Source organism: Rhinoraja longicauda, chromosome 14, assembly GCF_053455715.1.
Source record: "Rhinoraja longicauda isolate Sanriku21f chromosome 14, sRhiLon1.1, whole genome shotgun sequence".
NCBI lineage: Eukaryota > Metazoa > Chordata > Chondrichthyes > Rajiformes > Arhynchobatidae > Rhinoraja > Rhinoraja longicauda.
The window spans coordinates 18,440,964-18,464,010 of NC_135966.1; the positions used below are offsets into that span (position 1 = coordinate 18,440,964).

A 23,047-nucleotide genomic window follows, 5' to 3' on the forward strand; every position below is an offset into this window, starting at 1 on the left:
ATTAGCGTGAAATTTGTCTTGGATGTGAGCATGATCTTGAATTCCTCTTTCAGATATCCTCCATAGCATCACAGGACATCTACCAGTGATTTGGAAATGTAATTTTGTCCAGAAGATAAGAATTCATTACATTACTGTGCAGTGGAGGACAAAGTGGTGAAGCTGCTCTATATCAGAATTTTACTAAAGCCATGGTGTGCATGTTTATCTCCTCATTCTTGAAAGGATAATGAAAGTTCAGGTACCATGCAATGTAGATTTGCTCAGATGCTGCCTCGTATGAATTTCAAATATGGAGACCCACTTGTAAAGCTGATTAAACTCGTCGGGATTGTGCTTGAAATCCTCACCACTCAACTGAATGATTACAAACACAACAAGATACAAGAAGGCCAACATTATCTGGGATAAGCATACCATTTCAACAGTGTTCATGTCAATGAGATGAATATTGAGCTGGTCACTGATCTTATGTTAACAGCATCTAACAGTCCATGCATGACACCATTAGGAAAAAAAAATCCCATGTCAACATCATTATCTCTGGATCTAAGTCACGACAGCACTACGAGCAGATGTTCCTGGGGGATCATCCAGTGAGGCTGCATGGGTGGAACTGAGAAATAAAAAGGTGATCACTGATAAAATTGTACTGTAGCCCACCTCCCCCCCCAACAGTCCGTGGAAGGTAGAGGAGGAGATATGTAGGGAGAGCTCGTGCTAAGAGCTTCGATGTGGTGGAATTTGCTTTTTAACCTTTTCACACAAAGAGTGCTGGGTGCATGGAATGAGCTGCCGGAGGAGGTAGTTTAGACAGGTGGTATCACAGTGTTTAAGAAACATTTAGACAGGTACAAGGATGGGACAGGTTTAGAGGAATACACTAGACCAAGTGGACCCGTTGGGCCCAAACCTCTCCTGCATTGGTGAAGCACCTTCTCCTTCTCCTCCCTCTCCCCCCTCCCCACCTCCCCCTTCCCTCCCTCCTCCCCTCCCTCCTCCCCTCCCCCCACCCCCCACCCCTCCCTATACCCCCCTCCCTCCCTCCTCCCCCTCCCTCCTCCTCCCTCCTCCCCTCCCCTCCCCCCTCCACCCCCCTCACCTCCCCCCTCCTCCCCCCTCCTCTCCCCTTCCTCTCCCCCTTTCCCTCCCCCCACTCCACCCCCCTCAACCCCCCTTATCCTCCTCCCCCTCCCACCCCCCCTCCCTCCATCCCCCTCCCTCCCTACCTAAGAGTAAGTCTTGAGATATTGTGCCTCAAGTAAAAAAAAAAGAGGTTTATGTCAGTTATAGGCAGCTTGAATCAAGTGAATCCCTTGAGGGATATTGGGGATGTGGGAATACATTTCAAAGGGAAATCAGGAGGGTGAAAGGGGGCACGAGATAGCATAGACAAATAAAGTAAAACATAATCCAAAGAGATTTCTACAAATATGTTAAGAGCAATAAAAAAACCTAGGGAAAGGATATGGCCCCTTAAAGATCAACCAGGTCATCTTCACATGAAGCCTAGGAGGAGATAGGTAAAGTGTTGAGTGGATATTTTTGTCTGTATTTACCATGGAGAAAGGCAAGAATGTTAGGGATTTGTATTATGGAAGAGAAGATGCTAGAGGTCTTAAAATGCATGAAGGTAGATATATCCCTGGGACCTGATGAAGTGTACACTGTGACATTGTGGGAAGCAAAGGAGGAAATTACAGGGCAACTAGCAGAGATATTTGTATCATCGGTAGCCATTGGTAAAGTGCCAGATGGAGGGTGGCTAATATTTTGCCTTTATTTATGAAAGGCTGAAGGAAAAGCCTGGAAACTAAGGACTGGGAGAATCTTTACTCAGTCTTGAGCAGGTTATTGGAGGGGATTCTGAGAGATAGCATCTACATGCATTTGGAAAGGCAAGGACTGATTTGGTATAATCTGCATGGCTTTCTGTGTGGGTAACAATGCCTCACCAATTTGATTGAGCTCTGTGAAGAGGTGATCAAAAAGATTGATGAGGGTTGTGTGGTCGGCATTGTCTACATGAACGGCAGCAAGGATTTTGACAAGTACTATAGGGTAGGCTGGTCTAGATGGTAACAAACCAGGTAGACAAGGAGATGAAGATGTTTGGAATGCTTGTCTTTATCAGTGAGCATATTGAGTACAAGTGCTGGGACATCGTGTTGCAACTGTGCAAGACATGGGTAAGGCCATATTCAAAGTACTGTTTATAGTTCTATTGTCGTGCTATGGAAAATATTTCATTGAACTGGAAAGATGCAAAAAAATTCTGAGGATGTTACCTTGTCTGGAATATTTGAGCTAGGGGAGGCAGGATAGGCTGGGTCTGTTTTTTGATGGAGTGTAGGAAATTGAGGGATGACCTTATAGAAGTATGTAAAATCATGAGGGTTTAGATAAAGTAAACAGCGAGCGCATAAACTAAAGGACAGAGGTTTAAGGTGAGAGGGGAAGACTTAAAGGGAACCTTTTCACATAGAGGGTGGTGTGTACATGTAACAAGCTGCTAAGGGAAGTGGTACATGCAGGTACAGTGATGATATTTCAAAGACACTTAGACAGGTACATGGAAAGGAGAGGTTTGGAGGGACATGGGTCAGGCACTGGCAAGTGGGATCAGCTTGGTTTAGCAATTCACAGTAGTTGGAACGGCGAGGTCAAAGGGCTTGTTTCTCTGCTGTATTGCTCTGAGACATCCAGCCTCGAACATAGATCACAGCCCTTTAATAGCCAGTGGATAAAATACTGTAATTCTTCCCCTTTCATCATTATTGGGAAGACCATCACTGTGAAAACTGTAGCAGTTCAGAAAAGATCTATCAAAGTCTAAAGGTGAGAATAGGCAATAAAATACTCTAGTCAAGTTTAAGAGGTCCAGGAACAAAACACAACTATTGATTCTTTCCTGTACAGTGAGAAAAAATTGATAGATATTGGTTTTCTATGAATTATAAGCAAATTATTACATTTCCTTGCATACATTTCTTTCCTTCAATAATGTAAATATGTTAACATGGGAAGAAACTGAGGCACCTAGATTTTTAGGGCAGGAATTAGTTCATTATTCAAACTGTTTGACCTTTCAAATAAAGTAACTGGAAAAAGATATAATTTTGACTTTACAAAGTAATGATTTGAATTTTATGGTATATCATTTGCTGTATTGTACTAGCAAAATATAGTCACAAAAATCCATTAACAAGTCAATTAAAACATTCAATTTGCACTTTTTTTTTTAAAGAAACAAGACAATAATGCTTGATGACTAAAATTAAATTATATTGACAAATGAGAAAAGTCATTAGCATGTCCATTCATTTTCTCATCACCACAAATGGCAACTGTTCAGTACTGGTGAACATTTCATTTGATGAAAATGAAGTCTATTTAATTACATCTGGGGAGACAGATGCTGGGAGTCTTAGCTCACAATGATTGATGACTACTAATGGACATGCATGTTAAGTGCAATACGGACAATCCTCTAGATTATTAAATTGACTATTAATAGACAGTGTTGAGATTTCTTCATTGACATGCGTTGAATATATTAATCAAAAGGTTATTAATAGCTCTCCGAGGTGCAGGTTTTGCAACTGCCAATGGGGGCCATTCTGGGGATCTTGGCAGCTGTGCAATGATGGCACGAGGAGGGATTCTTGCTTTCAAATAAGACTTTGAAGACCGTGATAGACAAGGTGTAATAGGAAGCTGCCTACATATACCGAAGATAGGGAGCCAACCAGGCACATGGAATCACTGTAACGCTATGAACCAGGACACCGTTTGTGCTTAATGCCACCTCCTAATTTTCAATGATTCAATGATACTTTATTGTCACATGTACCTCGGTACAATGAGATGCTTTGCTTTGCATACGACCCGGTAAAATCATACAGCAGACCTCACCTAGGCAGTACACAAGAATCACCACGTTTCTGGTGCCAACAAAGATACAAAAGTTTACTTAAAAGCCCTGTAATCTCAAAAATTAGATTCCTGAGTTCTTCCACATAACTTTGCAAACTATTTCCTCTCATATCTACTGAGACTCTGTTTACATCACCTTTCCTTCACTCAGTTATGAGTCAAAACCATACTCTGAGGAAAAATATTTTTCTTTATATTTATTTTTGTATCCTTTGCCCAAAATATTAAATCTTTCTATTTATTATGTTTTGTTTGTTTAGAGGCATTTAGACAGACACTTAAAAAGGAAAGGAATGCAAAGATTCTGTCCTAATGCAGGTAAATGGGATAGTTGCTTATGGGCAAAAAGGTAGGCATGGACATGCGGGTTGACAGATTAAAGAGATAGTGTAAATTCCCCTTCATGTGTAGAAAGTGGTACAATCTGGGGGGAGGGAGGGGGGGGGAGGGGTTCATGAGCATATGGAAAGAATAAAAAAGTGGGATTAATGGAGGATTAGTTTGAAAGGGAGGTTGATCGTCAGAGTGGGCCAAATGACGTTTAAGAAGGAACTGCAGATGCTAGTTTAAACCGAAGATAGACACAAAAAGCTGGAGTAACTCAGCGGGACAGACAGCATCTCTGGAGAGAAGGAATGGGTGATGTTTCTTCAGACTGGTTAGGGATAAGGGAAACAAGAGATATAGACGGTGATGTGGAGAGATAAAGAACAATGAATGAAAGATATGCAAAAAAGTAACGATGATAAAGGAAACAGGCCATCGTAAGCTGTTTGTAGGTTGAAAATGAGAAGCTAGTGCGACTTGGGTGGGGGAGGGATAGAGCGAGAGGGAATGCTGGGGCTACCATGAAGCGAGATAAATCAATATTCATACCACTGGGCTGTAGGCTGCCCAAGCCAAATATGAGATGCTGTTCCTCCAATTTGCATTTAACCTCACTCTGACAATGGAGGAGACCGAGGACAGAAAGTTCTGTGTAAGAATGGGAAGGAGAATTAAAGTGTCCGGCAACCGGGAGATCAGGTTGGTTCACATGGGCTGAGCGAAGATGTTCCGCGAAACGATCGCCCAGTCTGCGTTTGGTCTCGCCGATGTATAAGAGTCAACATCTTGAAAAACGGATAAAGTAGATGAGGTTGAAGGAGGTGCAAGTGAACCTCTGCCTAACCTGAAAGGACTGTCAGAGGTTCACTGGACAGAGTCGAGGCAGGAGGTATAGCGACAGGTGTTGCATCTTCCGCCTACTCCTGCACCTATTTTCTATGTTTCTATGTTTCTATGCAATTAAAAAAGACAAGAGGCAGAAATAAAATGAGAATTTAAATTCATTTGAAATCAGTATTTTCAACGACTTTATATAGGAATGAGTTTATATAAATTTTGACCCTTCTGGGTTGGAGATATTGACTGACATTAAATTGTGAAGAAAATTTCTCGGAAGGTAATCGCACAATCAATTATGGGATAATCCTAACTTTCTGTGCATTTTAATCTATATTAACATATATTGGGTATCGAGCACTTAGAAACACTAAGACTTCTGAGGGTGACATATGATCTTTTATGAGGCAAGCAATGTGCTGGCAGATAACGATGAGCAAAATCTGGAGGTTTACAACTCACTACACACCTCTTCATACCCTGACCCAAATCACTGATTGGTGCATATTAATGGGTGAATGCCATTCACATACCATTAAGTTTCAATGAAGATTTGACCCCATGATTTTTGTTAATCTGCTATTGTAAGTTTTTTAAAAATTCTGTCGTTGTAAATTCTTGTTGGTATGTAGCAAGTAAAAATGTCATTGTTCCAGTTCAGATCTGGTGCATAGAAACACTCATGAGAGACGGTATCAATGGAAAGGACAAATAAAAGATAGAGTTAAGAGAAATCCCTACCTTCTCAATAGAGTTTACGCACCCAGAGGATTATATTCATAGTTCTATGAGGGATAATATGTTAACAAATGTACATAGAAATCCCAAGATAGAACAATTGTTCAGCCCAACTCATTCATTACTTTGTGTATTCCCACTCCCCAGCCCACACGCTCACACAAAATATTCTTAATCTTATGTACAACCTTGATCTCAGTTATGTTTATGCTACAATCACATTGTTCACCTATTCCTAAGTGAGCACCTCCCTGTTCTCAATCACTGGCCCTGGCGATGCTTTCTATAGATTAACAATTCTTTGTGTAAAAAAGAAATTCTGCCACCGTATGTCCTAAATCTATTAGTTTTCTATCTTTGTCCGCTCTATCTAGATCCCTCAATCACAGCAGACATTCTGGTTCTACCCAGCCTGTCATAGTTCTTCACAAATTTCAAGACCTTTGAAATATAAGTTGATCTGTTCTAATGAAAACAGTTCTGCTTGTTCAAGGATTATTAATAGCAATAATTCTCAATACCTGTTATCTTCCAAGTGAACCTGCACCGTATGTTCATTATTTCTTCAATATCTTTCTTTTGCCTTGTTAATCCCAAAATGCAATGCTGTAAACTAACAGTGGTCTTAGTGATTAATAATTGCAACTTGACTTGTACATCTTTTAGCTGTCGCTGTAATATTTGGTATTCTATTAATTATTTGTTTGACTTTATCTATATATTTTTTTTTTCCTTAGGAACACTCCCATTATTGTGACATTGCAGTCTTTCTGCTGTTCATTGGATCTATTCTTCAACTTATCAACATCCCCTTCACTCACTCTAACACTGTGGCTTCATCATTAACATACAATGAAGCAAAGTAGTTTGAGGACACTTTCTGTGGAACAAGCTTCCTGGTCCTTCCCTATTCGGGATTATGTTTAACCATGCTCTTTTTCTTCTCTTTTGCATAGTTGCACATCCAATTTTCTGCCCTTCTCCAATTTTATATTCAACTATCTCACGTATGAAAGACACAAAAAGCTGGAGTAACTCAGCAGGTCAGGCAGCATCCATGGAGAACATGGATAGGTAATGTTTCAGGTTGGAAATCCTCTTCAAACTGATTACAGGGAACCGACTTAGTGGTGTTCTCCAAGGCTGAAGGTGGCTCTGGTGAGTGTTTTAAACATTTCAAATAGTCCTTGTCCCCTGCAAGAACACTGGGACTTTTCCTCGCTCTAAACAGTTACCTCTTGTTGTAATTTCCCTTCCTCATAAGTCCCTATCACTTGCTTCTTTCAACTATTGTGTGTATCACTAAATTGTCCCTCCCAATTGAGGTCGTTACAACAGTAACAAGATCACTAGAGATGGAGAGGATTTTTTGTTGAACACCTTCGCTCAGTCCGCCTGGACCTATCTGATCTCCCGGTTGCCAAACACTTTAACCCCCCCTTTCCATTCCCACACTGACCTTTCTGTCCTGGGCCTCACCCATTGTCAGAGTGAGGATAATCACAGAAACAGCACCTCATATTTCGCTAGGGCAGTTTACAACCCAGTTGTATGAATATTGATTTCTCTAACTTCAAGTAACCCTGTACACCCTCTCTCTCCATCCCACCCCGACCCAAGTTGCACCAGGTTCCTGTTCACATCTAGCAAACAGCTAACAATGGCCTGTTTCCTTTATCATCATTACATTTTTGCATATATTTCATTCATTTGTTCTATATCTCTCGTTTCCCTTTCCCTTGACTAGTCTGAAGAAAGTCTTGACCCGAAATGTCACCCATACCTTCTCTCCAGAAATGCTGCCAGTCCTGCTGAGTTACTCCAGCATTTAGTGTCTAACACCAGAGATGGAAATGGTCCATCCACAGAAACTTACAACTTCAGGAGATTGGGGGAAAGTGAAGTTCCTGTAAGTTTGATCTCCCAGCCTTCAAGATGCAAGGAATTTCTGAAACACATCTTATATAATCATCTTTGATAGAGGATGCCATGAATCTCTGCAGCATATAATCTGTTGCAATATATTTGAATGGCCACACACAAACGCACACTAACTGCACACGGTGTTACATGGGAGCTACATAATAAACCTTGCACTGAGCATGGACCTGCGTGACTGTTGATGCTCTTTCTTTTACTAGTCTGTCATTAGACCTCACAAAGTGGCATGAAGGACAGGGTTCGAATAAGTGGAGATGGAGGTAGAACTAACTCGTGGAATTTCAAAATGCAGTCAGTAAGCCTGAGCTGCTGCTCGTTAAGTGCTCAAAACTAGGTCAATTTTTGGGATAATGATTTTGATTGTGAAAGCTGAGACTTCATGCCAATAGTTTAAGTATACTTGCCTGAATAATAACTCCTCCATACCTTCTCTTTGTTTTCTGTCCTTTTGTTATTACTTTTTTAATATTACCCCAATCTCTGATCCCTTATTCTGTATCACAACCTGTTGAAGAGCCAAATGTAATACCCGCGCTGGTTTTCCTTTAACAACTCTTCTGGTTGCACCCTTAAAAAACTCCATTTGATTCATCATACAGTTTGCTTTTCACCAGACCATACTGTCTCTGCCGAACCATATTATGATATTCTCAGGGCTCTGCACACATGATGAATTGCATTGTTTTCCGTTGATTGATGCCCGACTAACTGGTATATAATTCCCCAATTTCTCTTTCCCTTCACTTTTTGAACATTGTAATAAATTTACCACCTTCCAATTTGCTGGGGGATTTTTGAATACCTCAGGAATTATCCAAGAAATCTGTTCTTGCATCCCAGCTCACCGGTACTACCATCTCACTGCCTGTCAAAACCTTCAGCCACATTCCAGCAATTTCTAAAATAACCTGCCAACCTCATAACCACTTGTGCTGACATTGATAAAACTGGCAATTACATTTATTTTCCCATATTTCTAGCTCTTTTCAAAAAAGATAGGGTTAAAGTCCAATTAATAAATTAAACAACATTGTTATTATTCGCCGATTTCTTGGAAATTTAAATAAAGTTATTTGATGTAACATGTAATGATTCTTGACTATTGTGGAAAGAAACACTGCTCTCTCCTGTAATTATTATAAGATTGCCATAGTTCTAATTTTAATCCTCTCGTGGATATTTCCATTTTAAGGATATTTTCCCGTTTCTATAATTCGAATATTAATCACATACAATGTTCACTGAACAAATGTTCAAATTACTCACATTTAAAATGTCACATTTGAAATATATGCATTTAAAACTTACCATCAAAGTCCATTCTAACAATACTTTCCAAATCATTTCAGTTCACTGTTTAAAAACTAGTCCTCATCTCCGTTCTAATTCTTTTACCAAAACCCACCCTGAATTGTAAAGATGTTATAATTTTAGTGCATTACTTATCCTCCACACTCACACTCCATATCCAGGTCTAAAATAAGCTTAAACTACTGAATATTTTGGGATTTTGTATTTATGCTAATTTATTTAATGAACCTATGTATTACATTTTTTATGACAACTAAAACAGTTTCAATCAATACCGTTAGTACATAAGCAGGGTTTATATGGTTACATTTAATTTAATATAATTTGGAACTTATTAATATGCACTCAATGATACAAAATCAAAGAGGTTTGCCTTCATTGGGTATTTCAATATCATTGAAACTGGATCATTTAATTTAATATAATTTGGAACTTATCAATATGCACTCAATGATACCAAATCAAAGAGGTTTGCCTTCATTGGGTATTTCAATATCATTGAAACTGGATCTAAGTTTCTTTAAATAAAATGTAAGGCATTATCCATTACATTTCCCACTGAATGCATCAACAAGTAACTGCAAGATAAAGAATGTTTCTACTTTTTCATGTCCAGTTTGCAATGATTTTTTTTTTTGTAGCAGATGTGATGTGTTAAAAGTTATACATACGCTGAGGGCATAAATCACTTGTGCAATTTTCTGACTCCAGGATAATTCCATCACATTCCTTCCCACCGTTTCGTGGTGCTGGCTCAGTACATTCTCTATTTCTCCAGTGTGTGCATTCTGCCCCACAAGTCGACCATTTGCTCCATTCAGTCCAACTTCCATCTACTAAAATTAAAAAATAATAATTTAGAAGACCTTATTTTGACTTTTGCAAATTAATTTAATTATCAGATTTTTTTATTCCAGCGATTTATACAATCCATTCTACACCTTTTAGTACTCAACAGTGAATTCAGTAGTTTCAGATAACAAGCCTTGCTTATTCAGCAATCAAATGTTATTTCTCTCAAATATAAAATTTCAGAATTCATTCAACTTCCCAAATTTGCATCTCCTTCATATATAGATTTTACTATTATCCTTTACCACCTTCATTCAACCTGTGTCACCACCATTTAAATCTATTGGTCCCCTGTCTCCACTCTCTCCCATTTTTTATGCACCCTTCCCACCTTTCACTATGTCCTTGAACATCTTTCATTCCATCTTTTCTCATTTCCGCTGAAACGTCAGCAATCTGAAACATTCTCTTTGATTCTCCCTTCACAGATGATCCCTGACCTGCTGAGTATTTGGAGCAGATTCTACTTTCATTTCATCTTTCCAGCATCTGCAGTATTTTCTTTTTGATCTGCAGTATAGTCTGATCAATGTATTTGTAAATATATGTGTACAATACTATATTGCGTTAGAATGATACATAAATAATTAACATCTATGGATGCAACTTCAAGCATGGGAGTCAAAGTGAATAACATTTGCTATCCCAGGTTATTTCTTCCCCTGGATCGGATATCATAGACAAAGCAATCATTAATATAAAACAACCACTAAAAGTGAGGATAAAAGTTTGGAAAGAAATAGATGCAGAGATAAAATAACAACACCATCAACAGATTCACCTCCAATTTGTTCATCATCCTGACTAGGAGAAATTGGTCTAAATCATGGAACTCCCCATCCAAGAGCAGCTTCACTGGGAGAACTGCTGATCTTCTAAAAGATTGTTCAGTACTACCTTCTGAGGAGCATCTGGTAACAAATGCTGGCCTTTCCAACAACAATTACATACTGAAGAACAAATAAATCAAAACCTGGAATATCTGCACCTTTTCAACAATGCATTGATCCATATTCGGAGCAGAAAGTATAAATCTGTGATTAATTCCTGGTGCAGGATTGCATTAGCAAACAATAGGACATTAGCAAACAACTGGGGCAGGCACTAAACTAGGTCAGGCCTGACTGGACACCAGCAGCCTAATGAACATCCACATCTCCATAATTTGAGAAAGAGTATCTATGATCTCATAATCATTTTATAAGCACATAAAGGAAAAAGGAGTAAAAATATAATATAAAAGGAGCAGGAAGTTGAGGCAGGTACTATTGCAAAGTTTAAGAAACATTTGGACAGGTATATGGATAGGACAGGTTTAGAGGGATATGGGCAAGACGCAGACAAGTGGGACTAGTGTAGATGGGACATGTTGGACAGTGTGGCCATGTTGGGCCGAAGGACCTGTTTTCACACAGTATGACTCTACACCTTTATAATGTAAGCACGTGCTTCAGCAGTCAAGCCGGTTTGAATTTGGGTTTAAAATAAAGACACAAAGTGTTGGGGTAACTGAACGGGTCAGGCAGAATCTCTGGAGAAGATGGATAGGCATTTCAGGACTCTTCTTCAGACCTGAAATGGCACCTGTCCATGTTCTACAGAGATGCTGCACAACACTGAATTACTCCAGCACTTGGTGTCTATTTTACAAACCGGCATTTGCAGTTCATCGTGTCTATATTATCAAGAATTTTGAGATGATGTTTCATTAAAACATGTAATTTTTTTCAGTCCAGCTACATGCAAAATTTCCCTTCTCATTCTATTGTGTAATACTAAATTCTATTTAACCATAATTTTCCCAATTTCTGACATGCTTATGCACTGTGAAATTAAACAAAACTTAATATAACATTAAAATTGGGCATTATATACCAGAGGTGCCTTTAATAGTGTCACAGAAATTGTGAATACAATAAATCTTTTTTTTGAATTAAAAGAGAAAGTTTAACATTTAGTCTCCATTTCCTAAGGTAAATTAACATTCCTCTGTTTAAAAACATCTTATTTTACATCTGTAATTCAGAAAATTAACAAATTTATCTGTATTAATTTTGATATTGTGAAATCTTTCAGTCTAATTTATCAATATAGGCTATTTGTTTTTGAATTAATTTATTAACAATGCACAATAATTGCGAATCATCATCGTTTGCAAGCTTCATACAGAATAATGTATTTTGTACAATGTGACATGATCTGATTATTGTTTTCCAAAGCACATTATAAATTTGTGAAGGTCCTAATTACCACCATTGAAAAAAACAATGTACACAAGTCCTTTTGCTGTGGAGTTTACCCTACAGTGCACAATTCTGGAAGTACTTTGCAATTTGTAAAGCAGCATTACTATAGTTATTCCAGGAGATTTTAGTACACAGGTGTTTCAAAATAAAGATGTCAATGCAAAGATTTTATTCAGTTCATTTCCAAGTGACAATGGAATTCTTTTTATTCTACCTTGTGATCCACCAATTTTCTCCCTGCTATTTACCTTAAGTTTTCACTCATCCATAAGGGTGCTCGACAGTTCAACATCCCATATCTTCATCCACAAACCTGTTTTCTGGCAGTGGATCAGATTTGATATTAACTCTGGCTGATTTTTGTTCCTGCAACCTTCAGAGTGCTGAAGCCAATTCAAAAATTATGCTAACATTCTAATCAAAATAATCAGAAAGTGGCCGTTCTCTGGCTTCTCCAAATGGTCGCCGAATCAGGTCTACTTTCACGGTTTGTAGCAACAATGGAGCAAAGCGGTTAAAATTAGAGCACAGATCTTGATTTCTATTTGCTAATAGAGGTGCCATTCTGCCTTGGTTTGTAGCTTTTACTACTGCAGTTTCCTGCAAAAACTGATTGAACGACACAGCTTGGAAACAGGCCCTTCGGCCCACTGAGTCCACACTGACCATTGTGATCCAGCAGCTGTATCCACTGTGGGGATGGTACACACCAGGGTGACTGTAGAATGTCAAGGCAAGTGCCGGAGCTCTGCACTGATAGAAATAAACTCCTCTACCATATCTAACTACCATGCATGCTACTGCATGCTACCTGATATAGTGGAACATGGTCTGAGCACAGAAAATATTTTGATTTGATATACTTTGTCTCTCTTGCCTTTCAGTGCAGGCTCACATTTTGGCTCACTGTCTAATGAGCAAATCTTTGCAAAAGCAATTGTCCCTTTCATTGATAGCAAGTGAATCACTTTATTTCAATAACATGAACACACTGTCTTTGCTGCATGGAGTTGCAATCTCTGGTGCTCAAAGGTGTGACTGACTGACCTTGCACCCGCCATTTACGTACCTGCTAAGTCAAAGGCATCAAAGTAACATTCAGAGCAATGAAACTCCCCATTGAAACAATCAGTTCGTTTTGCAGATGCGTGGCGCACAGTACTGTACATCTTCTATTTCTCCAAGAATTGAGCTCTTGTTACATAATCAATAGCAAAATGATACAAGCAGCCTATCTTCTTCTTAGATTGAGGGGCGGGGCAGGGTCGGATGAGGAGGAGTGAAGGGCCTGTCCCACTTAGGCGATTTTTTAAGCGACAGCCGGCGACTGTCAAAGTCGTAGCAGATCGGCAAAATTTTCTTTTACCCTATGACAATGACCACGACAATGCCGAGTCAGGTCGAAATTACAGCGTCTTTGGAAACATCGCAAAATTCCCACACTGTCAATGCTTCTCCGGAGTCCTGATTTTCACTGAAATCACTGACAAGTCGGTAAGTACTTGAGAGTTTTGAACTATAACATCTTGTATGGGTTACTTAAAAACCAAGCATCACTGTAACAAGGCATAAACTGGATTTACTTCCAGTTTACTAATAGCTGTATTAAAAATAATAATTTAAAAAATGGTTGTAGATTTTTGTGAAAAGTGTGTGGGCATTCTTTGAAAATGTACGGGAGATGCGTATCTGGTTTCTGGGTTGCATATCTGGGTTGGGAGTCCACTTTAAATATAATGGCTGATGGCCATAAACATCGCAAAATTCCCACGCTCACCTGACTGTCAAACTGTCGCCTCCAATCTACCTGTCAAATGTCCCGACGGTAAATAAATTGGATAAACACATGCATTTTATGGTATTTTGAAATGACTTTACTTATTTTAATATTATGTGCTTCTAAATGCATCTAAGACAACCTAGCAAACCTGGGGACAGCATGCGACAGCGCCCGCAATAAGCAACGTTACCTGGCGACAAGCCAGCTGTCGCCAAAAAATTTCACTCTGGATGATTTCTCAGTGACGCGCTGAGATCCACTACGATTCTTGGAAGACTCCTCACGATCATGCCCGCGACACCCGGCGAACTGTCGGCGACAGCCTAGTCGCCGGCATTCGCCTTAAAATCACCTAAAGTGGGACAGGCCCTTGAGTTACACTCTCCCTGACTATTATATGTTTCAAATGCAAATCATTCCCTTTCAAATTCTAATTGCAAAGGAAAGTAGTTTAATCTTTACAGTTATTAAAAAAACAAATCAAGTCTATCAATTTGGAAGGGCATGAGATATTATAGATTTGCAGATATCTATCATAATTAATAGACTCACAAAGACCCCTCGCAGAAGAACAAAATGCCTTAATATTTTGTTGAATTATGATTGTTGGCTGAACAAAATCTATATTCACAGTTAGCATCTCCTATATATCTCTCGCTGACCTTTTACTTTAGTTTTCATTGATCCAAAAGCACTTTTAGAGAAGCAATAAGTGGCTTTCGATTGAGGGTAAGTAAATATCAAGGCTTCCTCAATCACCACAAACAATAGATGTCTTGTTAACGCTGTTGTCTTAGTAGGTTGGTGCACAATGTGTGTTAATAATTACGACTAAGAACAGATTTTTTTTACCACCGCGATGCATCACAGGGAAACCTGGATTTAGGATTATTTTTACTGATATAAAACGAAAGGATTAGGCTTTGTGTGGCAAGCCCATAACTATAGAAAGACTAGACAACAATGGCACTTTTTTTAAGAATCATATTCATACACAAGAAAAAGAACATTGATTATAATTATTACAGGGAACTAGCATGCAATTATAATTGTAATTTTATCACAATTGATATGCAGCTAGAACATTTCTCATTCTATTACTAGACATAAAAATGCACCAATTTTAAGCAGCATTAATCTGATTTCTCCAATGAAAGCTGTAATTTTATTTTTACTGGGATTTTTACAGCTAAGGTGCACCTGAAATTATGTAAGGGGTCAAGAATTCTTCTTGACAGAGAATAATAAAGTGGCACAAGAGACTGCCGAATCCGGAATCAGGAACACAATTCAAACTGATGCTGAATGATCCTATCGGTTCCTCCAGCAGTAAATAATATGGCAAATTGTGTTGAAGATTATTTTTGTTTCCTCCTTCCTATCTCTGCAAACCCTTCCATTGGAGCAAACTTTTTCCAACTTGTTCCTGCCTTTTGTACCTCACTCACTTCCTACCCTTCACTTCTGGTAAACTGTGCCTTCAAGCTCTCTTAAGACCTTAGTACGTCAGGTCCCATTTCTACATTTCTCTGACATGCTCTCTCTCTCCATGTGACACATGCTCTCCTCTCTGTCTCTCTCCCTCTCTGTCTCACCCCCTCTGTGACTCTCACTCTTTCTACATTTCTGTAACTGTCTTTCTCTCTCTCTCTCTCTCTCTCTCTCTCTCTCTCTCTCTCTCTCTCTCTGATACACTCTCGGACTATTTCTCTTACTGTGATTCTCTCTCACACACACACACTTAAGATGTTCATGGAAACTCGTGGCAATGCCAGCTGTATTTCAGTCAATAGATATTTTGTTTCTGAGACAAGAGTGTTGATGTTCAAGTTCCAATCAAGAACCAAGCATAAAAATATGATCTGACACTGGTACAATCGTGAGGGAGTACTGTTTGGTCAGTAGACTGTTTGCTTTTGTGAGAGATGTTAAATTGACTAGCTCAGAAGGGCATCTTGGTCAACATGGATGAATTGGGCTGAAGGGCCTGTTTCCTTGCTGCCTGACTCTCTAAAGCTCTGACACCTCTTTCAGATGGCCAAAAAAGTCTTCATGACACTGTGTTGAAGTGCGATGAAATGTCTCTGGCATCTTGGAATATATTCAGCCCTTAATTAACAGCACTAAAATAGATTGTCTGGTCATTATCACAAAGTTCTTCAGGGAGCACACACCAGGCAAATTGACCACAATGTTTCCTTTATTGCAAATATAGCTGCACTTCAACAAACACTTCATAGGTTGTAATGTTCTTTCACGTGAGCTGAGTTTGCAAAAAGATGCTATATAAACACATTATTTATTTTTCATTCCCTTTCGCCTTCTAAATTTTATCCTCATGTTGTCTCATTATGTTCCTGTGATGTGCTTTGTGATGTTTTAATAGAAGTAAACCGCTATATGAATGCAATATGATTATTACTACTGAGTGCTTAAAATATTTGTGGCGATCTGCCAAGCTGATTCACAGACAATAATTGCTTTTTGAATTGCAGTCACCATTTGGTTGGTACGAGCTTCCACAAAATGCATAGAGATAAATAGTGAGATAATCGGATTATATTAACTGGTTGGGAGAGAGCATGAAGTGAAGGAGTCTTGTGGAGTATGGTATGAAATGGCTGAGATTTCAAAACAAGGAAAACCGCTCTGCAAGAGAAGGTAGGTGAGGGCTTGTCCATGAGAGTTGTTGAGGTACTGGACCAGAAACAACTAGTTGAATAAAAATTAGAAACACTTCAGTAATCCTTAACATAATAACACCTGCATTCTTCTGAATGGAAATGTTTTAAGCAAATGCTGCATCTTTATACTAAAACTCTCGTTTGTTTGTTTGTTTGTTCCTGAACTACAGCCAAATGGTACACGATAGCACGGCAATTTTAAGCCCACCTTACTCACCATTGTCCCTTTGGTGCTAATGGAATAAGTTCCATTGAAATCGGTGTTATCTTTTTTAAGTTATTCACCTTTTAAAGTTGTAATCTATCTCATAGGGAGGGAGGGGGGAGGGAGGGAGGGAGGGAAGGGGGTGGAGGGAGGGGTGAGGATAAGGGGGGGAGGGGAAGGGGATTGGAGGTATGGGGAGGGGAGGCGGGAGGAGGGAGGGAGGGAGGGGGAGGAGGGAGGGAGGGAGGGGGAGGGGGGAGGAGAGGGTGCTGCACCGATGCAGGAGAGGTTTGGGCCCAACGGGTCCACTTAGTCTACTAATACTCTAAATAGGTTTAGAGGGATATGGGCCAAAGTGGGCAAGTGAATCTGGTGTACATGGGGCACCTTGGTTGGCATGGGAAGCTGGACCGATGAGCCTATTGCTGTGGTGTATGACTCTATGACACCATGACTCTAAATTAGCAAGATAGAAAGATTGTGCCTATCAATCCCTTTCAGAAAACTCCACTGAGTTTTACATTCCATGAAGTACATTTGAACTGTAGTCATGATCGTAAAGTAGGCAATGGGGCAACCAACTTGTGCATAGGAACCTCTCACTTACGTCAAAGTGATTTTGGCCCATTCAATAATGTATTATTTTTTCAGCACTATTCTTATGGACATTAACGTTTGTCAGGTGGAATACCATAACATTGGTTTCCATTTCAAACTGTCCCAGAAACTTAACTGGGCATTTACTGTCATGAAATGTGTTCGATGGATCAGCACTTTCTGCATCATGCTTGCATATAATGACTTATTTAGCTGTCTCGGGGGATACCAATCTCAACCAGTTCTGGAAATGTTTATTGAAGGATAAACGTTAGCTAAGAGAGCAAGGATTACATCCCCAATTCTTCTTTGAAATAGCACCATGGGATCACTTAGACATGAACGGTGACCTTGGTTTATCATCACATCTGGAAGAAATTGATTTACTGCCATCTTTCAGGAAGGTACTTGCCATACCTCCCTAATCTGGCCTGTCTATAATGCTAGTTCCACATTAAGTAGCACATTACACTGTTGAATCTTTAAACACTGAGCAACTGGTGATGAATGCTAAATACTGCCTTCTCATGTTGGAGACATCTCAAAGGACAAATAAAACAATGTTGAATACTGCCGACTACATGCCATTGCTTAAAAAAATAAGGTAAACCAAATTTGCAAATGGGCAAAATTTAAACTTATTCCGTATAGGAAGGAACTGCAGATGCTGGTTTAAACCGAAGGTAGACACAAAAAGCTGGAGTAATGCAGCGGGACAGGCAGCATCTCTGGAGAGAAGGAATGGGTAATGTTTCGACCGGGTCTTGACCCGAAACTTTACCCATTCAATTCTCTCCAGAGATGCTACCTGTCCCGCTGAGTTACTCCAGCTTATTGTGTTTAAACGTATTCCTCTGAGTTCAATCCCTCAACCAAATAGTTTGCGTTAGACTTCTCATATCAACTTTCAAAAATTGCCAAAATTAATTCTGTGAAATAAATAGGTAAATCCAGTAAGTTTATTAGAAAAAATATTAGAGAGATAAACTGCTTCAAAGCCAAAGTTATGTTGTTTTTAAAACCGATATGAGACTGATAGTGATTGGCCTAATCATTGCACCAGGTATCACAATGTATGCGACATGGTGGCGCAGCGGTAGAGTTGCTGTCTTACAGCGCTTATAGCCCCGGAAACCTGGTTGCTGTCTATACGGAATTTGTACGTTCTCCCTGTGACCGCGTGGGTTTTCTCTGAGATCTTCGGTTTCCTCCCGCACTCCAAAGTCGTACAGGTTTGTAGGTTAATTGACTTGGTATAAATGTAAATTGTCCCTAGTGTGTGTAGGATATTGTCAGTATGCGGGGATCGCTGATCGGTGCAGACTCAATAGGCCGAAGGGCCTGTTCCTGCACTGTATCTCTAAACTAAAGTAAACTAAACCTTGATCTCTCTATGCCCATACTTAGTTAAACCAGTTGCGGGGGACTAATCTTATTCACCTACAGTGCCCTGGATTCTCAGCAGAGAGACTCTGGCCCAAAACATCCCTTTAATCTTCAATAGCTGGAAAGCTCAGCCCCAGCTTTGTCAACTCTCTTGGCAGTGAAGAATATTTAATAGGATTTAGATAAGCTATTAAAATCAAAGCAGATTATATATTTAAAATAATTAAAAATTCTAAAAGATAGAGATGTAGTCAACTAAATCACCTATTAAAACGTACAATTGGGAACATTAAATAAATGCAAAATAATTAAAAGGCAATTTTCCCTCACATTTTGCCTCCCAACAGCAATTCCTATAATGCTCAGATGCTGCAGCATGCGAACAGCAGAGCTGACCACATCTGTAGGTTTGGACTTCTGCAGTTGACAAGATAGCATTCAGCAGCTTAATTTAGTTTGAATGAAGTGGCAGCCGGTACAACTTAACTCGTATATTTTCAAAGTAAAATCACGATCATGACACTATTTCTGACAGGAGCAATCAGATTACAGCTTTAAAATTGGAAAGTCAATTGAAACCAACTGTCCTTGTTAGTCATCAAACCTTTTCATCCTATTTTAATCTTCTACTGAACTGCTGGAGGTCTGAGTTGTGGACAGCTGCCTCTTTTATCTATGAACTGTTGAGACTGTGATCCTCATTTCAGTACCATTGAAGGTTGGGATAATCTGTACTACTTGGTTTGGAACCTCCAAAGATTTGGGTTAACAATTTGCTTCAAACAAATGTCAGACAGAGCAGACATGCCTCTGGTTTGTGTGTTGAGATAAATGCAGATTTCACAGTGCTCTCCAAAATTCCCGACTTGTTCCAGTTAAAATAAGAGCAGCATGTTGGTTGGCCTTGGCTTGCAAGAACACAAATATCACACACTTACTATTATCTCTCAGTCTCAGGACAAAGTGTCTTTAATGTTTGTCTAGGTCATGAAAAAAGACGTTTGGGAGTATGCAGAATCCAGCCGATGATGTTTCCCCATTCTCTGCTTTCCTTTACTTAAGGCCAGTGAATCACACCAATCAGAGGCCCAAAGGTCGATTTCTTAACAGGCCTTTAGTGTTCTGTGGGGCAAGTGTCAAGATTAATTCAGCTGCCACTTACTCCAACGGCCACCAGAGGGCAGTGGACTCTGCCACAAGCCAGGTCACCTGCATGTTCTCAGAGAGGTTTAACAGAGTTTTGCTTTGAGTTTGTGCTCCTCACCCTTTCATTTTGGACTTTAAAAGTCATTACTCAGGTGCTCTCCAGCAAACAGCTGGCACTTCCTTCACGTCCTCAGAAATGTGCTTCTCCCGTTCCTCAATCTTTTCATCTGAATTCCCCTTGAACAGCATTTCCTTTTCATGTGAACAATTTGTACCTCCCTCCCTCTCTTCATCTCCCATTCTGCCAGCACCCACACTCCTGAGTGATGTGTTTTGTTCTGGGCCAGTGAATATGAGTGAGTAGCTGAATGACAGAGTGCATGAACTTTAAATGTTTTCCTTGTTCGCAGTGGCCTTGCATTAGGCCTGTTTCTTTCTGAACTTAATTGCCCTTCTTTTAGGTCCTGTAAAGAAATAAAGAAAAATACAATGAATTTAAGTGGTTCCCATTTCAACACTTTCCTGATCATGTATGTATATTAGAAAAGAGAAAATCTTTTTAAAATATCTTTGAACTCCTGTACCTCCAGCAGTACTAGAACCATTTTTATGGTTATTATCTCAACCCAATAAGGATCCCACAGTGCCTTCCTCCTGTTGGGAATATGGAGAAATATATGTTGTTGATCCTCCTGAAGCTTGACATTCCCAGAAATTCCTTGCAACTTTTGCCTGTATATGAGCAGAACAGTTGTTATTCTCAGTACTGTCAAGATTGTTTGACAACTACTTTGGAGAATTCTCATCACTCTCTAATGTTCTTGAAAAACAACTCTTAAGAGGCCATGCATGCATTACAAAAATGTCCAATTAAATAATTGTCCGACATAATCGTTCTCAACCATGTAACCCTTAAATTTGCCAATAAACTACCAGAAGTTATATTGGGCTCTAGACTGTAAACTTAAAAATATAGCCTGTTATTAACACACTTACCTTGGCAAAAATTGAGCTGTTAGTGAACTGAAAGGGGCAGGTCAAAGAGGTTAGGGAGTTTCCATTATCACATTGCGCATCCTTTCCCATTGCCGTGGCTTCAGCGATGACTGATTTTCTACAACACACCCCACATCCACAGACTAATTTCATTTTCCTAATTTGCCATTGTCTGAGAAGTCGGTTGTCCAAAAAGGTTCCAGCTTTAAAACCTTAATAGCAATTAAGAACTTTTAATTAATTCCTCATTTCAAACCTCTCCAAATGCTTGACTTTACTCCCTTTCTCTTCAACTAGCTCCAGCTTTTACACTTCCCTTTTATAAAGGTTCTTACAAAGTGCCCCAAAGCATTTTCCAGTTCTAATCACTTGAACATCCCTGAATGTAATTCCTCCAAAATTGACTGTTGTGCTTTGGTTGCCAAGGGATTAAATGCTGAAGATGTAAGAAAATAACTGCAGATGCTGGTACAAATCGAAGGTATTTATTCACAAAATGCTGGAGTAACTCAGCAGGTCAGGCAGCATCTCAGGAGAGAAGGAATGGGTGACGTTTCGGGTCGAGACCCTTCTTCAGACTGATGTCAGGGGGGCGGGACAAAGGAAGGATATAGGTGAAGACAGGAAGATAGAGGGAGAACTGGGAAGGGGAAGAGACGGACAGAGGAACTATCTAAAGTTGGAGAAGTCAATGTTCATACCGCTGGGCCGCAGTCAATGTTCATACCGCTGGGCTAAGCCTCCACACTCCTCATTGTTTAACAAACAGTCTTCTTAAAATTTTGATCACTTTTTGTCATTTTCCCCTAACATCTCCATATTATGTTACTAAATATATCATTTTGCTTGAATATGCTCCAATGAAAGACTTCTGTTTTGTTGAAGAAGTGTTATAAATGGGAGTGGTAGTCACTGTTACTGTTATCATTGTTACTGTAGGTTCTATAGTCCTACCTCCGAACTGATTCTCGAGCATTCAAAATATTTTGCCAGGTCTTTGACTTGCATTTTAACAATGATCTGTTCCTCATCCAAAAATATTAAAATAACACGCCTTGTAATTTTAACTTTGTCACGTCCATATTAGATAATATTCCACTTTACTTTTGCTTGATACTTTTGTTTCCTTGGCTATAATTACCCATAGCTTGCTATGGCTGAACTAAATACTTACCTTACATTTGATTAAATACTTTTCAAGGGCATTCATTTCACAGGTCTATTATTGCTCAGTAAACTTTGCAAATCTGGACGGTGAAAGCAGTATATAAACACCTCTTATGAGTACATCTTAAAGGAAAATACTGCAACATTACAAACACTAATTGATGGTTTCTCTTTTTTAGTTAAATTGAATCATGCTACACACTAGTTGGTGAAAAAATGTACAAATAAATTCAATGCAAAAATAATATTGATATCTGGGGCTGTTTTCTTGACAAATGAAGGAATATTTACTCATAATTAGTTCCTTCATTGCCATTCATGAAAAAAATCAGCAGGCATTTGCCAATCGAGAGTATTACAACAAAACAAGTTGAATATCTACAAAATGATCACGGAGGTATCTTTGTTTCAAATGCCTGGAGGACTTCATTTAGCACCTTGAGTGAAAGTATTGAAAAAATAGATGGTGTGAGGGAGATATCCCACTTATTAACTTTCTTAGATGGAAACTGTGCCATTGGTAGCATAACTGGATCACCTTCCATATTCTGATGGAACTTTCTTTACAAAAGACCGCCAGCTGTAATCGCTTGAAGCTTCATTGATACTTTACTGGGAAGGAAGTAAAGGGTTAGGAGAGGGCTGGGTTGGAGCGGTGCCGGTGGACAAAGATGCACAAATAAATAAGGCCACTGTATGTTAGGGCTTCAGCCCAGATCATTGTTACTTCCATCATTCTATGGGTAAATATACATTTTCAAACAATAAATCTGAGTGAACCCATTGACTCCCTAGTCCTACCTAATCCCAAATCAATAATCACATATGGAATGGGACTAATTAGGAACTAATTAGCTTTCAGATTCCTGTGTCACATGATTACTCCAGCCCAGCAAAT

At 39.3% G+C, this 23,047-nt stretch overlaps 1 protein-coding gene across 2 annotated transcripts in view; it reads right to left on the bottom strand.

Moving 5' to 3' along the window:
• Positions 1 to 23,047, bottom strand: part of unc5a (unc-5 netrin receptor A) — a 353,822-nt gene that overhangs the window by 61,545 nt on the left and 269,230 nt on the right. For both annotated transcript variants that reach the window (XM_078411523.1, XM_078411522.1), the window contains one exon: positions 9,762 to 9,926. In XM_078411523.1, the coding sequence (XP_078267649.1) occupies positions 9,762 to 9,926 (165 nt within the window). The remainder of the gene's footprint in view (positions 1 to 9,761; positions 9,927 to 23,047) is intronic.